At 45.1% G+C, this 24,828-nt stretch overlaps 1 protein-coding gene across 1 annotated transcript in view; it reads right to left on the bottom strand.

The window, feature by feature from the left end:
* The window catches only part of LOC126239291 (estradiol 17-beta-dehydrogenase 2-like), a 206,157-nt gene that overhangs the window by 145,270 nt on the left and 36,059 nt on the right, over nt 1-24,828 (bottom strand). Inside the window, exon 2 of the mRNA XM_049947850.1 lies at nt 3,137-3,292. Coding sequence (XP_049803807.1) covers nt 3,137-3,284 — 148 coding nt within the window. The 5' untranslated portion in view covers nt 3,285-3,292. The remainder of the gene's footprint in view (nt 1-3,136; nt 3,293-24,828) is intronic.

Below are 24,828 nucleotides of genomic sequence, written 5' to 3'. Positions count from 1 at the left end.
CCTGATTGTGGCGCTCACCTGCACGGCGCCAAACACGCATACGACCATCATTGGCACCAAGGCAGAAGCGACTCATCGCTGAAGACGACACGTCTCCATTCGTCCCTCCATTCACGCCTGTCGCGACACCACTGAGCGGAAGACGGCCTAACGGTGTGCGGGACCGTAGCCCAGCTTCATGGAGACGGTTGCGAATGGTCCTCGCCGATACCCCAGGAGCAACAGTGTCCCTAATTTGCTGGGAAGTGGCGGTGCGGTCCCCTACGGCACTGCGTAGGATCCTACGGTCTTGGCGTGCATCCGTGCGTCGCTGCGGTCCGGTCCCAGGTCGACGGGCACGTGCACCTTCCGCCGACCACTGGCGACAACATCGATGTACTGTGGAGACCTCACGCCCCACGTGTTGAGCAATTCGGCGGTACGTCCACCCGGCCTCCTGCATGCCCACTATACGCCCTCGCTCAAAGTCCGTCAACTGCACATACGGTTCACGTCCACGCTGTCGCGGCATGCTACCAGTGTTAAAGACTGCGATGGAGCTCCGTATGCCACGGCAAACTGGCTGACACTGACGGCGGCGGTGCACAAATGCTGCGCAGCTATCGCCATTCGACGGCCAACACCGCGGGTCCTGGTGTGTCCGCTGTGCCGTGCGTGTGATCATTGCTTGTACAGCCCTCTCGCAGTGTCCGGAGCAAGTATGGTGGTTCTGACACACCGGTGTCAATGTGTTCTTTTTTCCATTTCCAGGAGTGTAGTATCCATCGGGCGATTTCTATTCCGTTGCCAAATGTCAACCTCGAAAAAGAATTACAAATTCTCGAGAGTGTTGCACAGAATAATGGCTATGATCCAAAGATAGTGAGGCAGTTATATCATAAGAAAACGCGAAAGATAACAACGACTTTAGGAAACACAAATACTCAAACCCAAGATCAGACCAAGAAATGGTTGTCGGTTCCTTATATAGGTAATGTCTCCTACAAGATAGGGCGCCTGTTGAAAAATTCAGGTTTTAAAATTTCCTACTCGACGAGTAATAGTTTAAAGCAAAATTTAGTTCATTCCCTTGAGAAAGACGGTGACAAGCCAGCGAAATCAGGCGTATATAAGATTATGTGTGATGATTGCCCATGCTATTACATGGGTCAAACAGGCAGAGCTATAGCAGCAAGGTTTAAAGAACATCTTCCAATAAAGGGCGTAGGAACATCTGGTGCAAATGGCTCATACACCTAAACCTTTACGTGACATAGAGCTACTACATCATGAAGTTAAGGGATATAGACTCGACAAGCTTGAGGAACTACAAATTTGTGCACACCTAATTACAGATAGAGGCAATTTACTGAACGATCAACTGTATCTAAAAAATAGGGCATACTTCGAAGGCTTCCAGCCTATACTAGGTTTACAATAATTCATAATGCATGTGACCTCACAGTTTGTTTAATAATAGATCCTTTCCTACAGTTTCATACGAGATTTGTTGGTCTGTTTATAAGGCTCTGTATTAGAATGTAAAACGTAGTCATGCTGGATACTGTAATTAACTTACAATAGTAAAAAATAAGATTAATTCATAGCAGAAAGGTTATCTGACGCGTGCGTAATAAAGAGCATGATTCTATATGTCTCGCGCATGCACGCCGCCCTCTGTCAGGCAGACCGCGAAGACCTCACGGTCCGCAGTCTCTAGTCACATGTCGAGGCCCATACAATGGGCTTAAAGTGAATCTGCTACAGCTTGCTTAATGAAGTGACAAAACCTTATGGTTATACATCAAGTTTTATGAAGTTGACTTAGGACATGGCCTGTTTTAGGCAAACATTTAAATAATATTTTATGTAAGTACTACACGTTGCATCCTGTAGGATGACCATATCTAATATAATTTACTATCGCATTATAATATTAAACGCCATGCACTCCGCCTTGCCTTCCGTATCCGCCTTCCTTCCCCCACACGGCTCCTGTATGAAGTGATCCCCTTCCCCCACGTCCTCCTGTTCCTCCAACATCTCCGCATCCTTTACATTGTTCGCAGGCTTGATCCCCCCACCCTCTGATTTCCTCCTTCCTCTCCACCCCCCGCCCGTTGCCGCGCCTCTATCGCCGTATCCCTCCCTCTCTCCACCTCCACACCCTCCATCTCCTTCATCAGGGCAATTTCCAACGCCTCCCCCTCCCGGATGACGAACTTCGCCGTGACATCTACCCTTCCTTCCAACTATAACCTGGCCTTGTTCACCCCCCCCTCCCCAGGGCCCCCTTTTCCTCTTTCCTCCTTCTCCCAGAGCGGATTTTCCTCCGTCCCCCCCTCCCCTGAGACCCTGCACCCCATACTTGCCTCTCTCCTTCCCACATCCCTCCCTACCTGGCCCTCTTCCGCACGCCCCCCGCTCACCTCCCCCATCTCTTCCCCTCCCTCCCTTCTTCAGGTCTCCCTCATGTCCTAGCGCCTGGCAGATCCTCTGTATTGATCATCATCAGTGTGCCACATCAGTGTTGTGTTTAGTGCTGTTTCTTGTGTGCGTCTAGAGGTGTGATTTTAATTGTGTACTGCCTTGAGGTTCACCGTCCGTGTTACGTTATGTGCTATGCCATCAGTCGCTACCTTTATGCTCCTGTCGTACTGTGCCTTGTGTTCTTTTAACCGTCGCAGTGTGTGGCTTTTTGTGTGTGCTACTTTTAAACAGTTTTTTATCTCCATTTTACAGTCACCCCGTTTTTTGTCTATTGCCTTCCATGATGTTCCCCCTTTTATATATCTATGTTCACCTTATTCTCTCCTTTGCTGTTTTTAAATGTCTTCTATTGTTTTGTTCTATGTCTTTCGGCTGAAGAGCAGCGCCTATGCAGCTGCCAGCTCGCCCCGATGGGGAATTGAAATACAATAAAGAAAAAAAAATAATATTAACTTGTTGCAGGTTCTGAAGAAGACGTTATTACTAGCGTTGAAACCTAGGTAAACGATAAAGCTAACCTGCAACTGTAGGCTGTATACTCTTATATAAACAATATCAGTTGCTGTCGCTGCATGAAAATGTTAAAAATAATGTAATGTTATGGTTGATCAGTGTATGTGAAGCCATAGTCTGAGAATTATTGCCGTTACGTGAGCTGGTTGCTGACCTGTGATGAGGACGGCTCGCGACTGCAGGCGGTCGAGCAGCCGCACCGGCCTCAGCTTGTCCAGGGCGACACTGGCCACCCAGCCCACGAGCGACGCCAGCACCACGGCGCCCACCCACTGGCACACCGCCGCCAGTGCTGCCAACATCGGTCCTGCTACAACAGAAAAAAAACCATGGGAACACGGCCGCCCTCACCGTTTGCGGTACTGAACAGCTACTCGCTGATACACAAAGCAAGACTAAGGCTAAAGGGAGAGCGCTACTCGACAAAGCGGACCGGTGACCCAACAGGGTGGCAGCACCATAGTATTGATGCACGAGAAGCAGGGAGAGGAAGCAGTAACAGCGTCCAGTCTAACATCCTTAGCAATAGACCGCTGTCACATGTTACACTATATGCCGATGTCTCGTGGCGCATCGATTAAACACTAAAAGCCACTTTTGTGTGTCGGAAGTTCCATGCGATTTTTCGCGGATGATGCTGTAGTATACAGAGAAGTTGCAGCATTAGAAAATTGCAGCGAAATGCAGGAAGATCTGTTGCGGATAGGCACTTGGTGCAGGGAGTGGCAACTGACCCTTAACGTAGACAAATGTAATGTATTGCGAATACATAGGAAGAAGGATCCTTTATAGTATGATTATATGATAGCGGAACAAACACTGGTAGCAGTGACTTCTGTAAAATATCTGGGAGTATGCGTGCGGAATGATTTCAAGTGGAATGATCATATAAAATTAATTGTTGGTAAGGCGGGTACCAGGTTGAGATTCGTTGGGAGGGTGCTTATAAAATGTAGTCCATCAACAAAGGAGGGCCGGCTGGAGTGGCCGTGCATTTCTAGGCGCTACAGTCTGGAACCGCGTGACCGCTACGGTCGCAGGTTCGAATCCTGCCTCGGGCATGGATGTGTGTGATGTCCTTAGGTTAGTTAGGTTTAAGTAGTTCTAAGTTCTAGGGGACTGATGACCTCAGATGTTAAGTCCCATAGTGCTCAGAGCCATTTGAACCATTTTTTTTTGAACAAAGGAGGTGGCTTACAAAACACTCGTTCGACCTATACTTGAGTAGTGCTCATCAGTGTGGGATCCGTACCAGGTCGGGTTGACAGAGGAGATAGAGAAGATCAAAAGAAGAGCGGCGCGTTTCGTCACAGGGTTATTTGGTAAGCGTGATAGCGTTACGGAGATGTTTAGCAAACTCAAGTGGCAGACTCTGCAAGAGAGGCGCTCTCCATCGCGGTGTAGCTTGCTGTCCAGGTTTCGAGAGGGTGCGTTGCTGGATGAGGTATCGAATATATTGCTTCCCCCTACTTATACCTCCCGAGGATATCACGGATGTAAAATTAGAAAGATTCGATCTCGCACGGAGGCTTTCCGGCAGTCTTTCTTCCCGCGAACCGTACGCGACTGGAACAGGTTCAAATGGTTCAAATGGCTCTGAGCACTATGAGACTTAACATCTGAGGTCATCAGTCCCCTAGAACTCAGAACTACTTAAATCTAACCTACGGACATCACACACATCCATGCCCGAGGCAGGATTCGAACCTGCGACCGTAGCAGTCGCGCGGTTCCGGACTGCAGCACCTAGAACCGCGAGGCCACCGCGGTCGGCCGACTGGAACAGGAAAGGGAGGTAATCATAGTGACACGTAAAGTGCCCTCCGCCACACACCGTTGGGTGGCTTGCGGAGTATAAATGTAGATGTAGATGTGCGTCTGTGCTCCTAGTACACTATCAGTCACAGTTTGGCGTGTATGAATCTAGGCTTCGCTTGAATAAACCACGTGTTGCTTTCATCACAATACTTAATTTTTTCTTAAAAATCTGATGTAACATGCCTTTCCAGAAACTACATAGTGACGTTCACACACATGATGACTCGTTTATTCTGGTAATTTCTAAAAGTCCCATAGACAGAACTTTTTTTTAAGTCGGTTCTGTGGAACAAGAGCTATGAACTCGAACAGTCCACGGTTGTACTGCCGGCCCGTAGTGTCCTACGGTCACAATATTTCGGCGATCAGACATGTCACCATCGTCAGGTGCGCTGACGAACTGAGCTCCTGAGGGCGGGTTGCCGTCTTAAATCCCGTCCCCTCGCGATGCGTTTTCTCCGCGGTTCGTGCCCGCGCGTCAGTGGTCGGTGAGACGCTGGCGTCGGCGTCTGTGGTGGCGTCGGTGTAATTGCCTCGTCCGCCCTGGTCGCCCGTTTGTTTCCTTTGCTGAGCGTCTTTTTAATTGGACTCATGGCTGGTTCCCATGCCCTGCTGAGGTTGTACCGCAATCTCCGTTGATGAGTCCGTCCCTGGTACGAATTTCGATAGCCTCTCTAACGACGCTGTACAAGTATTTAGATGTCTGTGCCAGGGCCCTGGTATGTTGGTAGTCCCTTTCGTGATTTTCGGACAACCAGTGCTCTGCGACCGCCGACTTGTTGGGGTACCCGAGCCGAGTGTGCCTTTGATGTTCTCGACAACGATCTTCGATGGTGCTCACTGTCTGTCCAATATAAGTCTCCCAACATTGACACGGAATGTGGTATATGCCGGCATTCCGCAAACCGAGATCGTCTTTGACACTTCCCAATAATGCTCGCGTTTTATTTGGTGGGCAAAAGACAGTTCCTACACTGTGTTTCCACAATATTCGTCCTATTTTCCCCGATAATGCGCCAGTATACGGTATATAGGCAGTGGCTGTCTCTTTCTCCGTGACTTCTTCCGCCTCCACACGCTGTACTGTAGAGGTGGGCGGAGAGCGCATCTGATCTGCCATTCTGAGTACCCATTTTTCCGGAATACAGTTTTGAGGTGTTCCAGCTCTTGGGGCAGACTCTCTCCGCCAGAGATGGTGCGCGCTCTGTGCTCCAGTGTTTTTAGTACCCCATTCCTCTGCCCCAGGGTGGTGGCAGCTATCCGCTTGCAAATACAGGTCGGTGTACGTTTTCTTCATGTATACCCTGGGGCCCAGGGTACCATCCGCTCTTTTTTTGAACATGACGTCCAGGAATTGTAATCTTCCTTCTGCTTCGATCTCCATAGTGCATTTTATGTTCGGATGTATGGAGTTCAGTTGTGTAAGGAAGTCTAGGAGCTTGTCCCCTCCATGGGGCCAGATCACAAACGTGTCATTCACATAACGTAGAAAACAAGTAGGTTTCCATTTGGATGACGCCAAAGCTCCCTTCTCGAAGTACTCCATATAGAAATTCGCGAGCACAGGCGAGAGTGGGCTCCCCATTGCGACTCCTTCTGTTTGTTCATAGCGTTCTCCATTAAAGAGAAAATACGTGGAGGTCAGAACGTGCTTGAAAAGGTCGGTCGTCTCCTCGTCAAATTTCTGTGCAATAAGCTCAACTGACTCTCGAAGACGCACCCTGGTGAATAATGAAACAACGTCAAAAGTCGCCAGAGTATCTGAGTCTTCAGCTTGAAGTTGTCGAGACGTTTTACGAAATCCACAGAATTACGAACGTGATAAGGGCATTTACCCACATAAAAGCTGCCAGGTATTTGGCAGGCAAATATGGTGGAGAACAAGACTGGAGCTGTTCTCAAGTACTCATATTTAGCAGAGAGTGTCGCCAAGAAATTGACACCTCAAGGACCTGTACCGCCAAGACTTTATGGACTCCCTAAAGTCCACAAAGAAGGGGTGCCGTTACCCCCAATTGTCAGCAACATTAGGGCACCTACATGTCTGATCGCCGAAATATTGTGCCCGTTGGACACTACGGACCGGCAGTACACTCGTGGACCGTTCGAGCAAGAAATACGCCGGGAGAAACTGAAGAATCATTAGAGCTATGAAGTTCACAAAAATCTAATACTATTTGAGCCATTCATTATATCACATAAATTTGGAAATCTGTGGTAAGTTTCTATGGGACCAAACTGCTGAGGTCATCGGTTCCTAGGCTTACACACTACTTAATCTAACTTAAACTAACTTATGCTAAGGACAACACACACACACACACACCCATGTCCGAGGGAGGACTCGAACCTCCGACGGGGCGAGCCGCGCGAACCGTGGCAAGGCACCCTTAGACAGCGCAGCTACCCCGCGCGGCCCTGTATCGCATACGTTACTGCCTAGTGATATTTTTATCCATATCGCCAATGGGATATTTATTGTTTACACTTTGCTTTTACGTGCCTGAATACCACTGCGCTCTACATCCTTCCCTGCTGCTGTAATTTTCACACTATCTACTTAATTTTAACATTTTCAGCCACATTCCATAGCCTTTTCCATCATTTTGTCATCGTTAATAAACTAAATGAATTTAACAGAAAGTCATGACGGAAGCACTTCCAGCGATCGTTTTCTGTGTTTACACTGCGACCTAACGACGTCCAGTACTTTGGACCGGAGTATGTCAGCACCTCCCATGTGACCAAGTTAGTTCCTACTATTGTTGTGCATATAATTCGCTTTGTCGGTTTAGGTAAGGCTACAAACAGCGTCAAAGTACAACTTGAAAATCTGAGACCATCAACAGGGAACACGATTACGGTACTTTTTACCCGATAATTTCCATCATCAGAATCGAGAAACTGTAGTACTGTGTCCACTAATAAGATGAAACTTTAATATATATAATCAAACAATTCTAACACATGTAATGTACAATTTTGGTTGTATTAATGGGTCTTGAAACTACGAGCATATAATCTGATAGTGATCTCTGTAAAGTTACGCGAATACCTTTTTTAATTTTATTGATTCTGTTTGGAGCGCTCTGAAGAAAACGATTCTCAGAGATCTACTTTGCGTAATTTGATAGTGATTTTCGATTATTTAAATCTAAAAGAACCCGTTTAACTTGCACTTAACGAAAGTAGCCACGTCAGAATTTGGCAACATCAAAAGAACATATAGCAGAAAACTCTCGTAAATTAATTCATAAGTAATTGTGAAACGGCTATAATTTTATTAAGTTATAACTGAAAGAGCTAAATAAACTGGAAATTGGTAATGAGAATGCCGTAATATAACCTGTTATTGAATGTAAACACAGTTTATGTAGTTGGCAGCTGTCAAAATGAAACTTTTCGATGGTAGCACGCCTTGCTCCAATAGCGAGCGAGCAGCTTAACTGTGATTGATTGGCGCTCAGAATCTAATGGCAGACGCCACAGTTTAAGCTGTATGCCATATACCACGATAAATAACTAAATTCACCTGCTAATAGAATGTCCGGATACATAATAATACACCCTCAAAAAGAATACGCAATACCACATACAATAACAGCTACAATAAAATAAATGAATAAGATAGAGAAAATAAAAAGTAGTAACTACTGTTAAGGCCGATCTCGTCATTGTCAAGTTTTTACAAAAATTTTCTTTATTATTAGTAAAGTAAATACTGAAGAAAGTTGCAAAAGACAAAAGAAATCACAATTGAAACAGATTGAAACGCATTGAGTCTTTATAGGGGAATTCGCTTGTCGTTGAAGCTTATCTGTTTATAGACGTTGCGTCACGACGTCAGTGGCAGTTTGTTGGTGCTGGCGACGAAATTATTATGGCTCCATTAGTAACGCAATTGCTGTGGATACTTGATTAGCAAAGGCTCCACCATGCAATAATATTATGCTCCTTTGGGTTTCTGTCGTCACAGAAAGATATAAGAACAATCAGTATCGTCGTAGCCGTCTTGGAAAAGAACCAGAGTTCCAAGCGCTAATAGAAAGCACGGAATCTCAAATCGTTATAGGTACTGAAATGTGGCTAAAGCCAGAAGTAAGTTCAGCCGAATTTTTTTACAATTGATCTAACCGTGTTAAGAAACGATAAATTAAATACAGTTGGTGGTAGAATGTTCATTGCTGTCAGAAGTAGTTTACCTTGTAGTGAAATTGTATAGTTCCTGTGAGTTAGTATTGGTAGAGGTTATACTTGACAATCTGACTAAACTAATTATTGGTTCCTTTTACCGATCCCGCGACTCAGATGATACGGTTAATGAACAGTTCAAAGAAAACTTTAGTGTCATTTCAAATAGGTATCCCATTCACAGTTAGTGGTGACTTCAATCTACCCTCCATATGTTATTGAAACTACATGTGTAAAGTCGGTGGTAGGTATAGGACGTCGTTATAAATCGTACTCAATGCCTTCCCAGAAATTTATTTTGACCAATTAATTCAGGAGTCCACTCGAAGTTTAAATGGTTGCGAAAAAAATACTTGAGCTCTCGGTAACAAATAATCCTGACCAAAGAAGGAGCATCATGACGGATACAGGGATTTGTGACCACAAGGTGGTTGTAGCTAGACTGAATACGTTAACATCCAAACCCACCAAAAATAATCGCAAATTACACCTAATTAAAAAAGCAGATAAAAATTCGCATGACACCTTCTTAAGAGATTGTCTACATTACTCCCAATCTGATTGTGTAAGCGTAGACTAAATGTGGTTTAGATTCAAGGAAATAGTATCGACGGCATTTGAGATATATGTACCAAACAAATTAATAAGAGATGGTTCTGATTCCCCACGTTAGAACACTATAAAAGAAGCAATGAAAAAAGCATGTCAGATTTAAAAGAACGCAAAATCCCCAAGACTGGTGAAGTTTTACCGAAGCTCGAAATGTAGCGCGAACTTCAGTGCGAGATGGTTTTAATATTTTGTACAACTATACTCCGTTTCGAAACCTAGAAGAAAATCCAAACAAATTGAGGTTGTACGTAAAGTATGCCAGAGAAAAGACACAATCAGTATCTCCACTGTGCGATAACAATTTGTTGTGTACATAGTTCCGCGTAGTCAGCGCGTACACAACTTTCCCACTAGAGCGCGCCCCGCTAAGTAGAACAGCGCAGGCGCAGCGTTCGTCCGTCTCCGCACTACGAGATGGCGCTGCCATAGAGACGGACCAAATTCTGCTTCCGCCGATCCGCGTATTAATATGTAACGCAGCCAATGAGATTGCTACTAACGAAGAACCTTTTCTCCTCGTGGATCACACTCACGCAGTGATACATGAACGCGCGAGGTATTATAACGAGTGAACAGACCTCCGATTAACCAGTCTGCATTTGTCTGCACCAGTCTGTACCAGTCTGCATTAGTCTGTACCAGTCTATAGTCAAGTCTCAGTGTGCGCCTAATAAGATTACCATATTCCTGTACATAGCCATGAAGTGGCTATTAGACACTTTTGTCAAGTATCAGAGATATATGTGAGAATAAGATTAACGTACCAATACCAAAGGAACTTCAGATTGTCAATTGTAAATAGCATCCAGAACCAAGTTAAGTAATTTTTATGCTTGTTATTATTTTAATAAATGTGTGAAAATTAATCAAGTTCTGTTTAAAGTTGGTCACCGTCAGTCTGCTACTCTAAGCGTGCAAGTGGCATTTCTATCGTCTGACCTAACGGCAGAAGATAAACACGCCACGATAAGACCACGAGACATATTGCTGACACTCGCCTACTTCGTTAGATCGACAATAATCTGATGGTGTGTGTACCGAAGGTCTTACAGTACGCACACCACACAATTACTATGTTACTGACAACAGTGCCACTGAAGCAGAGTTACTAAATAAATGTAAACGTAGGCTTCCGCGGCCGTTATCACAGTCAATGAAATTCTCCTGGGTTTGTGACCGCATTGCCAACTATAAAATTCCATTTCGGCGACAGTTGCAAGACGCTTTCCTCAGGGTGTATTGCTAACTGCTGAATGGGCGCTTGTTTATATATTACTGAGCAGTGCTGTGTCATTGGATATGAGGATGAGGAGGAAAGGTATTCATTAGATGTTCTTTTATTGGTCTTTACGTTGCGTCTTGTCATTGGCGGGAATTGGCGTTTTCCATTGGACTTACCTTTATTGTTTGCTATTGGTGGAAATCGGCGAATAGGATGTTGAGCGGCGACTGCAGCGTATGGCTGTTTACTAACCGCCTAGTATCGCCTAGGGCGCGTCAGTACTCTGTATACCCTCCCTCCGCCGCTGTGACCTAGCGCGCGCCTGTTGCTTTGCGAGAGCTGTCCTTCCGCAAAGCTGTCACTGCTGGCAGCCAAGACGCTGGAAGTCGGTACCCGTCTTCTCTATTCATGTTGTCGGGTCGCTTGGCTTTTTCTATAGCCTGTCTGATCTCCCTCCTCAAGGTGAAAGGCTGTTTCGCCAGTGCGCGGGCGTCTCTAAATTCAGTCTTCATCCTGCACTGTTCCGGGCGTCCTGCTACCGCTGATTTGTTGTATTGTTTGAGACGGATATATGACTCGTGTTCAGATAACCTTGTGCTTATTGAACGCCCAGTCTCGCATACATATACCAGTCCACATTCGCACCCGATTTCATAAACTCCGGCTGCATGACACTTGTCAATTGTATCTTTCGTCGAGCCCAGAATGTCTTTAGTTGTTGCTACGAAAATTCGGCTTAATACCTGCGCGACGGAGAATTTTGCTCAGACGTTCAGTGACGCCTTGTACGTATGGAAGCAGGGCGGTGTTCCGTGCTTCCCTATTGCATCTTAATTGGGCACTTTAAAAATGTTCCCTTGCAGAGAGAGCCAGTCACTGATTACAAGGCGGCGGCGTGATAGGCACCCTTTCAACAGCCCTTAGATTTCGCAGATGGCCAGCAAGTGTTAAATGAGCGACCTAGCGCCACTCAACTGAGGGATGTTGAAATGGTTGCCACCACACCAGCGCCTAGGAATCAATGAGTGGCTGTCTCTGCAAAGGTAAAGTTTTGAGGTGCTCAACAAAGATGGACAAGCGGTATCGAAGGTGTTGCCAAAAGGGGGCTTCACGTGTACGTCTGCATCTACATCTACACGATTACCCTCTGCCAGAAGGTTCATCAAACAACCTTCAAGCTATTTCTTTACCATTCCACTCCCGAAAAGCGCGTGGAATAAAGGAACACTTAAATATTTCTGTGCGAGTTCTGATGCGAGTTCCGATGATCATTGTTCTCTATGCAGACGGGCGCCAACGTAGTATTTTCGCATTCGGAGGAAAGACCTGGTGATTGAAGTTTCATGAAAAGATACTGCTGAAACGAAACGAAAAACGGCTTTTAGTGATTGTCACTCCAGTTTATAACGTATCTGTGACACTCTCTTCCCTGTTTGACGACAGTAAAAACGAGCTGCCCTTTTCTTTTTTACATTTTCGGCGTCCTCTGTCAACACTATCTGATTTGGATCCTACACCTCAAAGCAGTACTCCAGAAGTGGATGGTCAAGTGTAGTGTAGGCAGTCTCTTTAGTAAACACGTTCTTTTCCTAGGTGCTCTACTATTGATTCGCTCTCCCCACACCATTATCTATGTGATCGTTCCAGTTTAAGTTAAATGGTTCAAATGGCTCTGAGCACTAAGGGACTTAACATCTATGGTCATCAGTCCCCTAGAACTTGGAACTACTTAAACCTAACTAACCTAAGGACAGCACACAACACCCAGCCATCACGAGGCAGAGAAAATCCCTGACCCCGCCGGGAATCGAACCCGGGAACCCGGGCGTGGGAAACGAGAACGGCACCGCACGACCACGAGATGCGGGCCAGTTTAAGTTACTCGTAATTGTAATCCCCAAGTATTTAGTAGAATTCACAGCCTTTAGATTTGTGTGATTTATCGTGTAACTGAAATACTGTATAGCGGATACCTTTTAGAACTCTAATGGATGACTTCAAACTTTTTATTATTTAGAGTCACTCGCCACTTTTCGCACCATACAACTATCGCGACTAAATCATTTTGCAATTGTTTTTGATCATCTGGTGACTCAACAAGACGGTAAACGACAGAATCATCTGCAAACAATCTAAGACGTCTAGCAGAGGGCCTATATCACTTCGTTCAGGGACGTCCGCACCTCGTGGTCTTGCGGTCGCGTTCTCGCTTCCCAAGCATCGGGTCCCGGGTTCGATTCCCGGCGGGGTCTACATCTACGTGATTACTCTGCTATTCACAATAAAGTGCCTGGCAGAGGGTTCAATGAACCACCTTCAAGCTGTCTCTCTACCGTCCCACTCTCGAACGGCACGCGGGAAAAACTAGCACTTAAATTTTTCTGTGCGAGCCCTGATTTCTCTTATTTTATTTTGATGATAATTTCTCCCTATGTAGGTGGGTGCCAACAGAATGTTTTCGCAATCGTTGGAGAAAACTGGTGATTGAAATTTCACGAGAAGATCTCGTCACAAAAACGTTTTTGAGCGTAATCGAAATTTAGCCGATTTCTTTTGGTACTCATGTGAATAACTTCACACTTTTCTTCATTCAGGGTCAATTGCTACTTTTCGCACCATACAGTCATCTTATCTAAATCATTTTTCCAGTCGTTTTGGTCACCTGAAGACCTTACAAGATGGTAAACGACAGCATCACCTGCAAACAGTCTAAGACAGCTACTCAGATTGTCTCTTATGCCGCTAATATAGATCAGGAACAATAGGGGACCTATAACACTTCCTTGGGGAACGCCGCATATTACTTCTGTTTTACTCGATGGCTTTCCGTCTATTACTACGAACTGTGACCTTTCTGACAGGAAATCACGAATCCAGTCGCACAACTGAGGCGATAATTCGAAGGCACGCAGTTTGGTTAGAAGACGCTTGTGAGGAACGGTGTCGAAAGCCTTCTGGAAATCAGGGATTTTCACCTGCCTCTAGATGCATCATTCATCATCATTCACGAAAGTGGCGAGACTGGACTGAGCCAGTTTGGGAATTTGTACAGGCGCTGATAACCGCGCAGTTGAGCAGTTGACAAACAAAACATCATCATCATTTTTGGGGAGCGCCAGACATTACTTCTGTTTTACTCAATAACTTTCGTCGATTATTACGAACTGTGACTTTTCTGGCAGGAAACCACGAATCCCAGTCGCAAATCCTGCTGAAATGCACGTTGGTAATAGGGGTCTGTCATTCAGCGGATTACTCATTTTTTTCGCATGTATCCGCACGTTGTTGTTTGAAGCGTCACTTAGCCAGAGAGTGACGTCACCGGAAGCCATGCTTTCGCACTATTTCAGAGGAAGGTTGTGAGCACCGTTGAGTCAAATTTCGAACTTCTGCGTCACAATGCGAGATAGTTACGGGATTTCGAATAAGTTGTGCTGAGTCTTGCCGGCAAGACTCAGCACAACCAGGAACACCTCCGCAGATGTCCAACGTAGCCTTGGATTGATGAATTCCATGAACCACGGCCATACAACCTGGAAAAATTATCAGCAGCTGAAACATCCGGTCGTGAAAGCCTTCATTGTATGATGCAGTGTATTGTTTCGATGAGCAATAAAAAGGGCGGAAATGATGTTTATGTTGATCTCTATTCCCATTTTCTGTACAGGTTCTGGAACTCTTGGAACCGAGTTGAGGCATAACTTTTTTTGATCTGTGTAGATAGGCGTCGACGCCGCAAGAGGTGCTGTGATGGCGTGAAGTGCCCAGCACACCATGTGGCATAGAGGTCACAAGAAGATCGATCGAGGCCAATGATAGACTCACTGGAAACGCGCCGCCTACGCCCTCTCAGCTGCTAGTATTTAGGATCGCCGATGTGGATCGGAGGGCCAGATGGTTCGTTCGAGTTAGCTTGAGTCTGTACTCTGTGTGAGTTCCAGCATGTCACCGAGACGAAGCCGCAGTCACAGCCTCTAGCTTGGAATCAGGCAGCACATAGCGAACATAACAGGGCTCATAGCGGACTTTGTACTTCAACAGCAGTGGGGCTAAACCAGCCTATGTAGGAGAGCTTGTACCGCAGCACGTGGAAGCTCAAGTTAAGTAGCTCTTCATTTATGAATAAAAAACCCAGTTATTAATTGCGTGCAGTTTGTGTTATGGAACGAGGATAGCGGCCACTAACCAACATCCTCTCCTTGCTTCCCATGCTACAGCTCTACAGAGACGAGACGATACAAAAGCGGTTAGCGATGATTAAACAGGTGCAGTTTTCGTTTTTGTTGAGACACAAGCGGCGATGGCAAGTAGATATTTTTTTCGTAATTCCCTTATAAATAAATAAAAAAAAACGTAGGCAGGACATCTCAGGTTCGAGTACTTTCCGGCACACGTTTTCACTCATCGCTACTGATTCCACATGAAGTCCCAATGCAGTTGATATCATTATTTCCTTTCCTTTCCTTTCTCCCCCTCCATCTTGAATTCACATAACATGATTTTGCCAGATCAGCGTTTTGTAAGTTAGTTCTTGGAGAGAGCACATCTCAAGACGAGGCTGTATTTGAAAGATTACAGATAGTGGATGTAATCTGGATGGACACCGTATTGTACATACTATGTTTGGTTTTCATGAAATGGGAGAGGAGTCTTTTGTGAAAAATGTGTTTGAAAAAAGTTAGTTTTTCAAATGACAATGGCGAGGTAATCATATTTGACCCTTGTGATACCAAGTTGGGGAAGGGGGGTGGGGGTGGCGGTAACTTTGTGCCCACCTTTCGAAAATTTCGTAATCTAGTTTGATGTTTTATATTTTAAAATTTCGTAAAATTTTTGGTTTGTTATATCAGTTTCCGTACCTGTTTTGAGTGTTTTAGTAAAACTTGAACAAAATACACTCCTGGAAATGGAAAAAAGAACACATTGACACCGGTGTGTCAGACCCACCATACTTGCTCCGGACACTGCGAGAGGGCTGTACAAGCAATGATCACACGCACGGCACAGCGGACACACCAGGACCCGCGGTGTTGGCCGTCGAATGGCGCTAGCTGCGCAGCATTTGTGCACCGCCGCCGTCAGTGTCAGCCAGTTTGCCGTGGCATACGGAGCTCCATCGCAGTCTTTAACACTGGTAGCATGCCGCGACAGCGTGGACGTGAACCGTATGTGCAGTTGACGGACTTTGAGCGAGGGCGTATAGTGGGCATGCGGGAGGCCGGGTGGACGTACCGCCGAATTGCTCAACACGTGGGGCGTGAGGTCTCCACAGTACATCGATGTTGTCGCCAGCGGTCGGCGGAAGGTGCACGTGCCCGTCGACCTGGGACCGGACCGCAGCGACGCACGGATGCACGCCAAGACCGTAGGATCCTACGCAGTGCCGTAGGGGACCGCACCGCCACTTCCCAGCAAATTAGGGACACTGTTGCTCCTGGGGTATCGGCGAGGACCATTCGCAACCGTCTCCATGAAGCTGGGCTACGGTCCCGCACACCGTTAGGCCGTCTTCCGCTCACGCCCCAACATCGTGCAGCCCGCCTCCAGTGGTGTCGCGACAGGCGTGAATGGAGGGACGAATGGAGACGTGTCGTCTTCAGCGATGAGAGTCGCTTCTGCCTTGGTGCCAATGATGGTCGTATGCGTGTTTGGCGCCGTGCAGGTGAGCGCCACAATCAGGACTGCATACGACCGAGGCACACAGGGCCAACACCCGGCATCATGGTGTGGGGAGCGATCTCCTACACTGGCCGTACACCACTGGTGATCGTCGAGGGGACACTGAATAGTGCACGGTACATCCAAACCGTCATCGAACCCATCGTTCTACCATTCCTAGACCGGCAAGGGAACTTGCTGTTCCAACAGGACAATGCACGTCCGCATGTATCCCGTGCCACCCAACGTGCTCTAGAAGGTGTAAGTCAACTACCCTGGCCAGCAAGATCTCCGGATCTGTCCCCCATTGAGCATGTTTGGGAGTGGATGAAGCGTCGTCTCACGCGGTCTGCACGTCCAGCACGAACGCTGGTCCAACTGAGGCGCCAGGTGGAAATGGCATGGCAAGCCGTTCCACAGGACTACATCCAGCATCTCTACGATCGTCTCCATGGGAGAATAGCAGCCTGCATTGCTGCGAAAGGTGGATATACACTGTACTAGTGCCGACATTGTGCATGCTCTGTTGCCTGTGTCTATGTGCCTGTGGTTCTGTCAGTGTGATCATGTGATGTATCTGACCCCAGGAATGTGTCAATAAAGTTTCCCCTTCCTGGGACAATGAATTCACGGTGTTCTTATTTCAATTTCCAGGAGTGTATTTACGTTTCAGTAGGGAATGTGACTTTTCACAACAAATATCATATCCATATTTTCAGGTTCACGATACTTCTTACACATCTTTATAGCTTTAAAATGCATGTAGTGGACGATATCAACGACAATTAAGTAAATTTGTGTTACTTAATTATTTATTGTGGATACAAAGTAACCCCTCCCCTTCTTTGGCATTACAATATGGAAAATGTGTTGGTATTGTTAGTGTTAATATTGGACAACAAAGACGCAGAAAGAAACTGTAGTTGAATTTAAATAATGGAAGTCATTCAGGATGATTGCAAGAGATGATTAGTTTTTCTATTGTATTCTCAATTTGCTCAGTTAATGTTATTTTCATAAAGTGGTAAATACCTGTTTGTCTTGGACAGAGAGTTAATTTTGATTAGTGGGCTATTGATTGAAACAGTGCACAGTTAGAAGCTCCAGAGAGAAGGAAATATTGACTACAAATGTTCGTAGCTGGTTTTCTGCTTCTCATTTCTCCTGACAACACGAACAGCTGCATTTGTTTTTATTTTGGATTACAATACCATGGTACAGTGCTTATCTTATAGCCGTGTTTGGCTCCGCTGGGCTATAGGTCGTACTTGAGTAGTTTCCGCCTCCTTCCAAGCCGCCGTTGTTGCTAGCTGACTTAGCGAGGCACACGCTTTGGGGGCAGCTTCACTGCGTACCCAGTGCATTAATAACCACGCCCCATTACTTTCTTTTGCCTTCGTAAACCTTTTTATTCAGTATTATATTGTCATCCACATAAGGGAACGGGTAGGCCAACAGTAGACATTCTGCATATTGCGCCCAGTATCATTGTGTATATATTATATTGTGAAGTTTGTTTTTTTTGCTCAGTTCGGTTTCCGAAGATCTCCCTGACGAATAGTTACTTGGAGAGCAGCAATGTATGACGTCCCATGGCCAAGATTATGAGAACTATAAATTATTAAACATTTTTCCACGATATTAAGCAATTATATTTGTCATATGTAAAAGAAACTGTGCTGAAAGTCAAGGAAGAATGCGATTATAAACAAAAACTTATCTATAACATAGGTATTATTATTATCATCTTTGTTCTTTTTCATATCGGTGTGAAACAAAAAGCGCCGGACTCTTTGTTGCTTTGTCTTGCTCTGGTAGGACGCCATTGTGCGCAATCTACATAATACGGTGTGTAAATGTTTTATTATTTGAGCAGTGTGGTCCAAGAATAGTCTAAGGTATTGCTGTTGTTAATTTTAACTATAACCTGCACCATATATCCCGTTTACTTATCCCATCATTTTTAAAAGAATTTCAGACGCCGCACCGGCAGCAAGATGAACATCGCTGGACGGCGACAATTGGCCGCCATTAAGCGGCAATTTCAAATTATCGTAATTATAATCCCGTTCTTTTCACAGACGATATTATTTCTTTCATTTATGATCTATAGGAAACTGATATTTTCAAAGTACTTAACGGTTTATTCAGACGATTTAAGTTACATGAAATAGTACGCAGACTTGGCCTGCACTAAGACGAAATTAAATCACACGTAGGTTCTTATGTATTGAAAATGGTGAAATACTATTTTGTGTGTGTATATAGTCAATAATGATTAACTGTTTTTGAGCACGTATTCGTCTAAGTAACTTCAGTAATCGCACAGGATCTCACGCTACATTTTTGTGTAAGTAAAATCTAAGAACGATCCGTGTCTTCGCGTGCCTTTGCAGTGAAACCAAAATTAAATTAAATAAAACAATAAAATCCCACATTCACATTCCATTCAACAATACACATATTAATAGGCTGTATATATATCACAAATGGGGATGACTCCAGAATTCGACATACAGCATGGGGAGATTATGTGACGACACAAGAAAACAGAGATGTTTGGCTACTGCTGCTATCAGGCCCCCACAACCGCACGAGTGGTCGACTGTGAAGAGCGGACAAATTGAATAGCTGGGCAGCGGCCTTTAGAGTGGTAAACTGATGCGCGGAGTTCGAATGTTTATACAGTTGTCTTGTGACAGCCAGAGCGAGAGCACCAGCAGCAGCGAGTACTGTTTGTATAAAGCGTTTATTTTGCATTTTGTTTACGACCTTCCACTAAGGAAGGGATTCTATTTGTGTTTATCTGCTCTGCATAGAAACTAACAGTTCTTGATCGTTAGGAGAGAAATTTATTTTGTACTTATTTGCTGCGCTTAGCTTTTAAATAGTTTTTCTGGGAAAACCTAGCGTAGTTTTCGCGTCTCGTATTTCAGTGAGTGTTTCTTGATTATCAGAGTAGCTCATCAGAAGATTATCTTGGGAATTTGTCACCGTATAGAGTAGGGTAAACATAGTCATGTGTAGGGACTGTGGTTGTTGTGAGCGGACGCAAGGAGAATTGGCCACTCTTCGGGGGCAGGTGGAGGCTTTGTCTGTTAGGCTCATCGAGCTCGAGGCGCAGGCGTCGGCTCGTAGTGGCGTTGGGGCAACTGTGGTGAGACCTATGCCTACTTCGGTGGCCTTGGAATCACATGGAACCCCTGATGTCGCTGCGTCTTCCGGCAGTGAGCATCTTACCGGTCAGCCATCACTCCAGGGTGAATGGCGGACAGTGGTGGGCTCGCGCGTGCCTGGCCGAAAGGCGAAGGTGGGATCTGGCCGCGTGGCAGCTGCCTTACCCCTTTCCAACAGGTACGGGCTGCTTCCTAGTGGTGATGACATCGTTTCCGAGCCACCACAGGATGCCTCGCCTGTTGGGCCAGTGGCCGATTCTCCGGCAAGGTCCCGACAGTCACAGAGGGCGGGCCTATTAGTTATAGGGAGCTCCAACGTTAGGCGGGTTATGAAGCCCCTCAGGAAAATAGCGGGTAGGTCGGGGAAGAATGCCAGTGTGCACTCGGTGTGCTTGCCGGGGGGTCTCGTCCGTAATGTGGAGGAGGCCCTTCCGGCAGCTATTGAACGCACTGGGTGTGACCGGCTGCAGATAGTAGCACATGTCGGAACGAATGACGCCTGCCGCTTGGGTTCTGAGGCCATCCTTAGTTCCTTCCGGCGGCTGGCTGATTTGGTGAAGACAACCAGCATCGCACGCGGAGTGCAAGCTGAGCTTAATATCTGCAGCATAGTGCCCAGAGTCGATCGCGGTCCTCTGGTTTGGAGCCGTGTGGAGGGTCTAAACCAGAGGCTCAGACGACTCTGCGACTATAATGGTTGCAAATTCATCGACCTCCGTTATTGGGTGGAGAACTGTAGGGCCCCCCTAGACAGGTCAGGCGTGCACTACACACCGGAAGCAGCTACTAGGGTAGCAGAGTACGTGTGGCGTGCACACGGGGGTTTTTTAGGTTAGAGGGACCCCCCCTTGGGCGAAACGATAAAATACCTGACGGCTTACCAGAGAGAACATCATCATCGATAAAGAACGTCCGTCCTCAGAGACCAAAAACAGGAAAAGTTAACGTAATATTGGTAAACTGCAGGAGTATCCAGGGCAAGGTTCCTGAATTAGTATCGCTTATTGAAGGAAATAGTGCGCATATAGTATTAGGAACGGAAAGTTGGTTAAAACCGGAAGTGAACAATAACGAAATCCTAGACACAGAATGGAATATATACCGCAAGGATAGGATAAACGCCAATGGTGGAGGAGTATTTATAGCAGTAAAGAATTCAATAATATCCAGTGAAGTTATTAGCGAATGCGAATGTGAAATAATCTGGGTTAAGTTAAGTATCAAAGGTGGGTCAGATATGATAGTCGGATGCTTCTATAGACCACCTGCATCAGCAACCGTAGTAGTTGAGCGCCTCAGAGAGAACCTGCAGAACGTCGTGAAGAAGTTTCGTGATCATACTATTGTAATAGGGGGAGACTTCAATCTACCAGGTATAGAATGGGATAGTCACACAATCAGAACTGGAGCCAGGGACAGAGACTCTTGTGACATTATCCTGACTGCCTTGTCCGAGAATTACTTCGAGCAGATAGTTAGAGAACCAACTCGTGAAGCTAACGTTTTAGACCTCATAGCAACAAATAGACCGGAACTTTTCGACTCCGTGAATGTAGAAGAGGGTATCAGTGATCATAAGTCAGTGGTTGCAACAATGAGTACAAGTGTAATAAGAAATGCCAAGAAAGGAAGGAAAATATATTTGCTTAACAAGAGTGATAGGGCACAAATCGCAGAATATCTGAGTGACCACCATCAAACGTTCATTTCTGAGGAAGAGGATGTGGAACAAAAATGGAAAAAATTCAGAAACATCGTCCAGTACGCCTTAGATAAGTTCGTACCGACTAAGGTCCAAAGCGAGGGGAAAGATCCACCGTGGTATAACAATCATGTACGAAAGGTACTACGGAAACAAAGAAAGCTTCATCATAGGTTTAAGAGTAGTCGAATCATAGCTGATAAGGAAAAGCTGAACGAAGCGAAAAAGAGCGTAAAGAGAGCAATGAGAGAAGCATTCAACGAATTCGAACATAAAACATTGGCAAACAATCTAAACAAGAACCCTAAAAAGTTTTGGTCATATGTAAAATCGGTAAGCGGATCTAAATCCCCTATTCAGTCACTCGTTGACCACGATGGCACCGAAACAGAGGACGACCGAAGAAAGGCAGAAATACTGAATTCAGTGTTCCGAAACTGTTTCACTGCGGAAAATCGTAACACGGTCCCTGACTTCAGCCGTCGCACGGACGCCAAAATGGAAAATATTGAAATAAACGATATCGGAATTGAAAAACAACTGCTATCACTTAGTAGCGGAAAAGCATCCGGACCAGACGAGATACCCGTAAGATTCTACAGTGATTATGCTAAAGAACTTGCCCCCTTTCTATCAGCAATTTATCGTAGATCTCTGGAAGAACGTAAAGTACCTAGCGATTGGAGGAAAGCGCAGGTCGTTCCCGTTTTCAAGAAGGGTCATAAATCAGATGCGAATAATTATAGGCCTATTTCGCTTACGTCAATCTGTTGTAGAATAATGGAACATGTTTTATGTTCTCGTATTATGACGTTCTTAGATAATGCAAATCTCCTTCATCATAACCAACATGGATTCCGCAAACAGAGATCATGTGAAACTCAGCTCGCCCTATTTGTCCAAGAAATTCACAGTGCCGTAGACACTGGCGAGCAGATTGATGCCGTATTCCTGGACTTCAGGAAGGCATTTGATACGGTTCCGCACTTACGTTTAGTGAAAAAAATACGAGCTTACGGAATATCGGACCAGGTTTGTGATTGGATTCAGGATTTCCTAGAAGAAAGAACACAACATGTCATTCTTAACGGTTCAAAATCTGCAGATGTAGAGGTAATTTCGGGAGTACCGCAAGGAAGCGTGATAGGACCTTTATTGTTTACAATATACATAAATGACTTAGTTGACAACATCGGTAGCTCCGTGAGGCTATTTGCAGATGACACGGTTGTCTACAAGAAAGTAGCAACATCAGAAGACTCGTACGTACTCCAGGAAGACCTGCAGAGGATTAATGAATGGTGCGACAGCTGGCAGCTTTCCCTAAACGTAGATAAATGTAATATAATGCGCATACATAGGGGCAGAAATCCATTCCAGTACGATTATGCCATAGGTGGTAAATCATTGGAAGCGGTAACGACCGTAAAATACTTAGGAGTTACTATCCGGAGCGATCTGAAGTGGAATGATCACATAAAACAAATAGTGGGAAAAGCAGGCGCCAGGTTGAGATTCATAGGAAGAATTCTAAGAAAATGTGACTCATCGACGAAAGAAGTAGCTTACAAAACGCTTGTTCGTCCGATTCTTGAGTATTGCTCATCAGTATGGGACCCTTACCAGGTTGGATTAATAGAAGAGATAGACATGATCCAGCGAAAAGCAGCGCGATTCGTCATGGGGACATTTAGTCAGCGCGAGAGCGTTACGGAGATGCTGAACAAGCTCCAGTGGCGGACACTTCAAGAAAGGCGTTACGCAATACGGAGAGGTTTATTATCGAAATTACGAGAGAGCACATTCCGGGAAGAGGTGGGCAACATATTACTACCGCCCACATATATCTCGCGTAATGATCACAACGAAAAGATCCGAGAAATTAGAGCAAATACGGAGACTTACAAGCAGTCGTTCTTCCCACGCACAATTCGTGAATGGAACAGGGAAGGGGGGATCAGATAGTGGTACAATAAGTACCCTCCGCCACACACCGTAAGGTGGCTCGCGGAGTATAGATGTAGATGTAGATGTAGATCGCTTTTGGTTATAAAATGCCTTCCCTTGAGTTAGGTCGCAAACATAATGCCTTATTTAATTATGTTACTACAATATACTTTTTAATTTATGAACAAACAGCAACTAGTCACTGTTTATGAATTTATCTTACGTACTACATGGAATCTGCCGTAGCTAAAAGTTATGTACTGGACCCCTAGCATTTTTCGTAGTTCATTTTCAATAGATGCACGCAAAATGCATCAAAATACTCGAAGATTTGCCCACTATATTAATAGATATTTTCTGACTAGCTTGCTTTAGATTTTATGACGAGAAGTGCGTTATATATGGCATAGTGCTTTGGCAACTTACGACCAAATTATCAAATTTCAACCTAACGTAGACCATGAAAACACTACCGATCAGCCAAATTTCTTCAAAATGATCAGAACATATAAAAAGGTATTCTGTCGGTCGGAAATCTTGCCTCCTGACAGCGTGTAACCATTTTTGTAACAGCTGTCGTTTTGAGAAAGGAAACCTGCAAATAGATGCACAGACATTATGCTGATACCATGTTACAAAAACATTTATTAAGCAAGTGCACTGACATACAAAACAACTTAAAATATTCACATACCTGTTAAATGTAATATTCGTTCCTTTCTCGAATTTATTTGTACAATTAATCGCTGCACAACTCTTCACCATTGTACTTCTTTTGACTGGAATGTACAGACAGTAGAATTACGAGTAACAAATACTGTATGTACGCCCCACCAAATATACAACGTTGAATCAGGCTATTCGTAAACAATACTACACAACACATCAGACTACAACCACTATAATGGCGTCCAGCCGAAGGTTCAAATTATTCCGCGACTGCAGCGCCATCAGTGAGTCTAGTTATTTTTACAAGGTCTTTGGCTGCTATCCTCGTCTTATATCGTCTTGCTTTTGTTTATAGTGGCACGATTCGGTAAAGGTGAAGACTGTCAAATATTTCCTTCATACATATCTCGGTATAGAAGTTGAAATCAGGGCAACAGTAAAGTGGTTTTATAGCTGAAATGATACAATGAAGGCTTTCACGACCGGATGGTACTATTGTTGATAATTCTTCCGGGTTATATGGCCGTGGTCCATGGAATTCTTCTATTCCTAACGTTTCGTCCAATACTACGTTGGACATCTTCAGAGGTATGGCTGGTCCTGCTGAGTCCTGCCGACTGACGAGTCGGGCGTCGGAGAGCGGCCTAAATACTGAGGAAAGTGGGCGTGGTCCAGCTTGCACATAGTAGCAGAGAGAAAACTAGTCAAAGATAAAATGTAACTATATATAATAGTCCGACATAGATAAAAATCACTTATCGATTCTGTAACGCCACTGTCCATATCTCGCTTAATTTCAAGGCCTCTTCTTTTCTATTAAAATTATCTTCATGTTTATATATTTCAGTAGC

Source organism: Schistocerca nitens, chromosome 1 (assembly GCF_023898315.1).
Source record: "Schistocerca nitens isolate TAMUIC-IGC-003100 chromosome 1, iqSchNite1.1, whole genome shotgun sequence".
Lineage (NCBI taxonomy): Eukaryota > Metazoa > Arthropoda > Insecta > Orthoptera > Acrididae > Schistocerca > Schistocerca nitens.
Note: the sequence above shows the minus strand (reverse complement) of the source record. Positions and strands in the feature narration are given on the sequence as shown.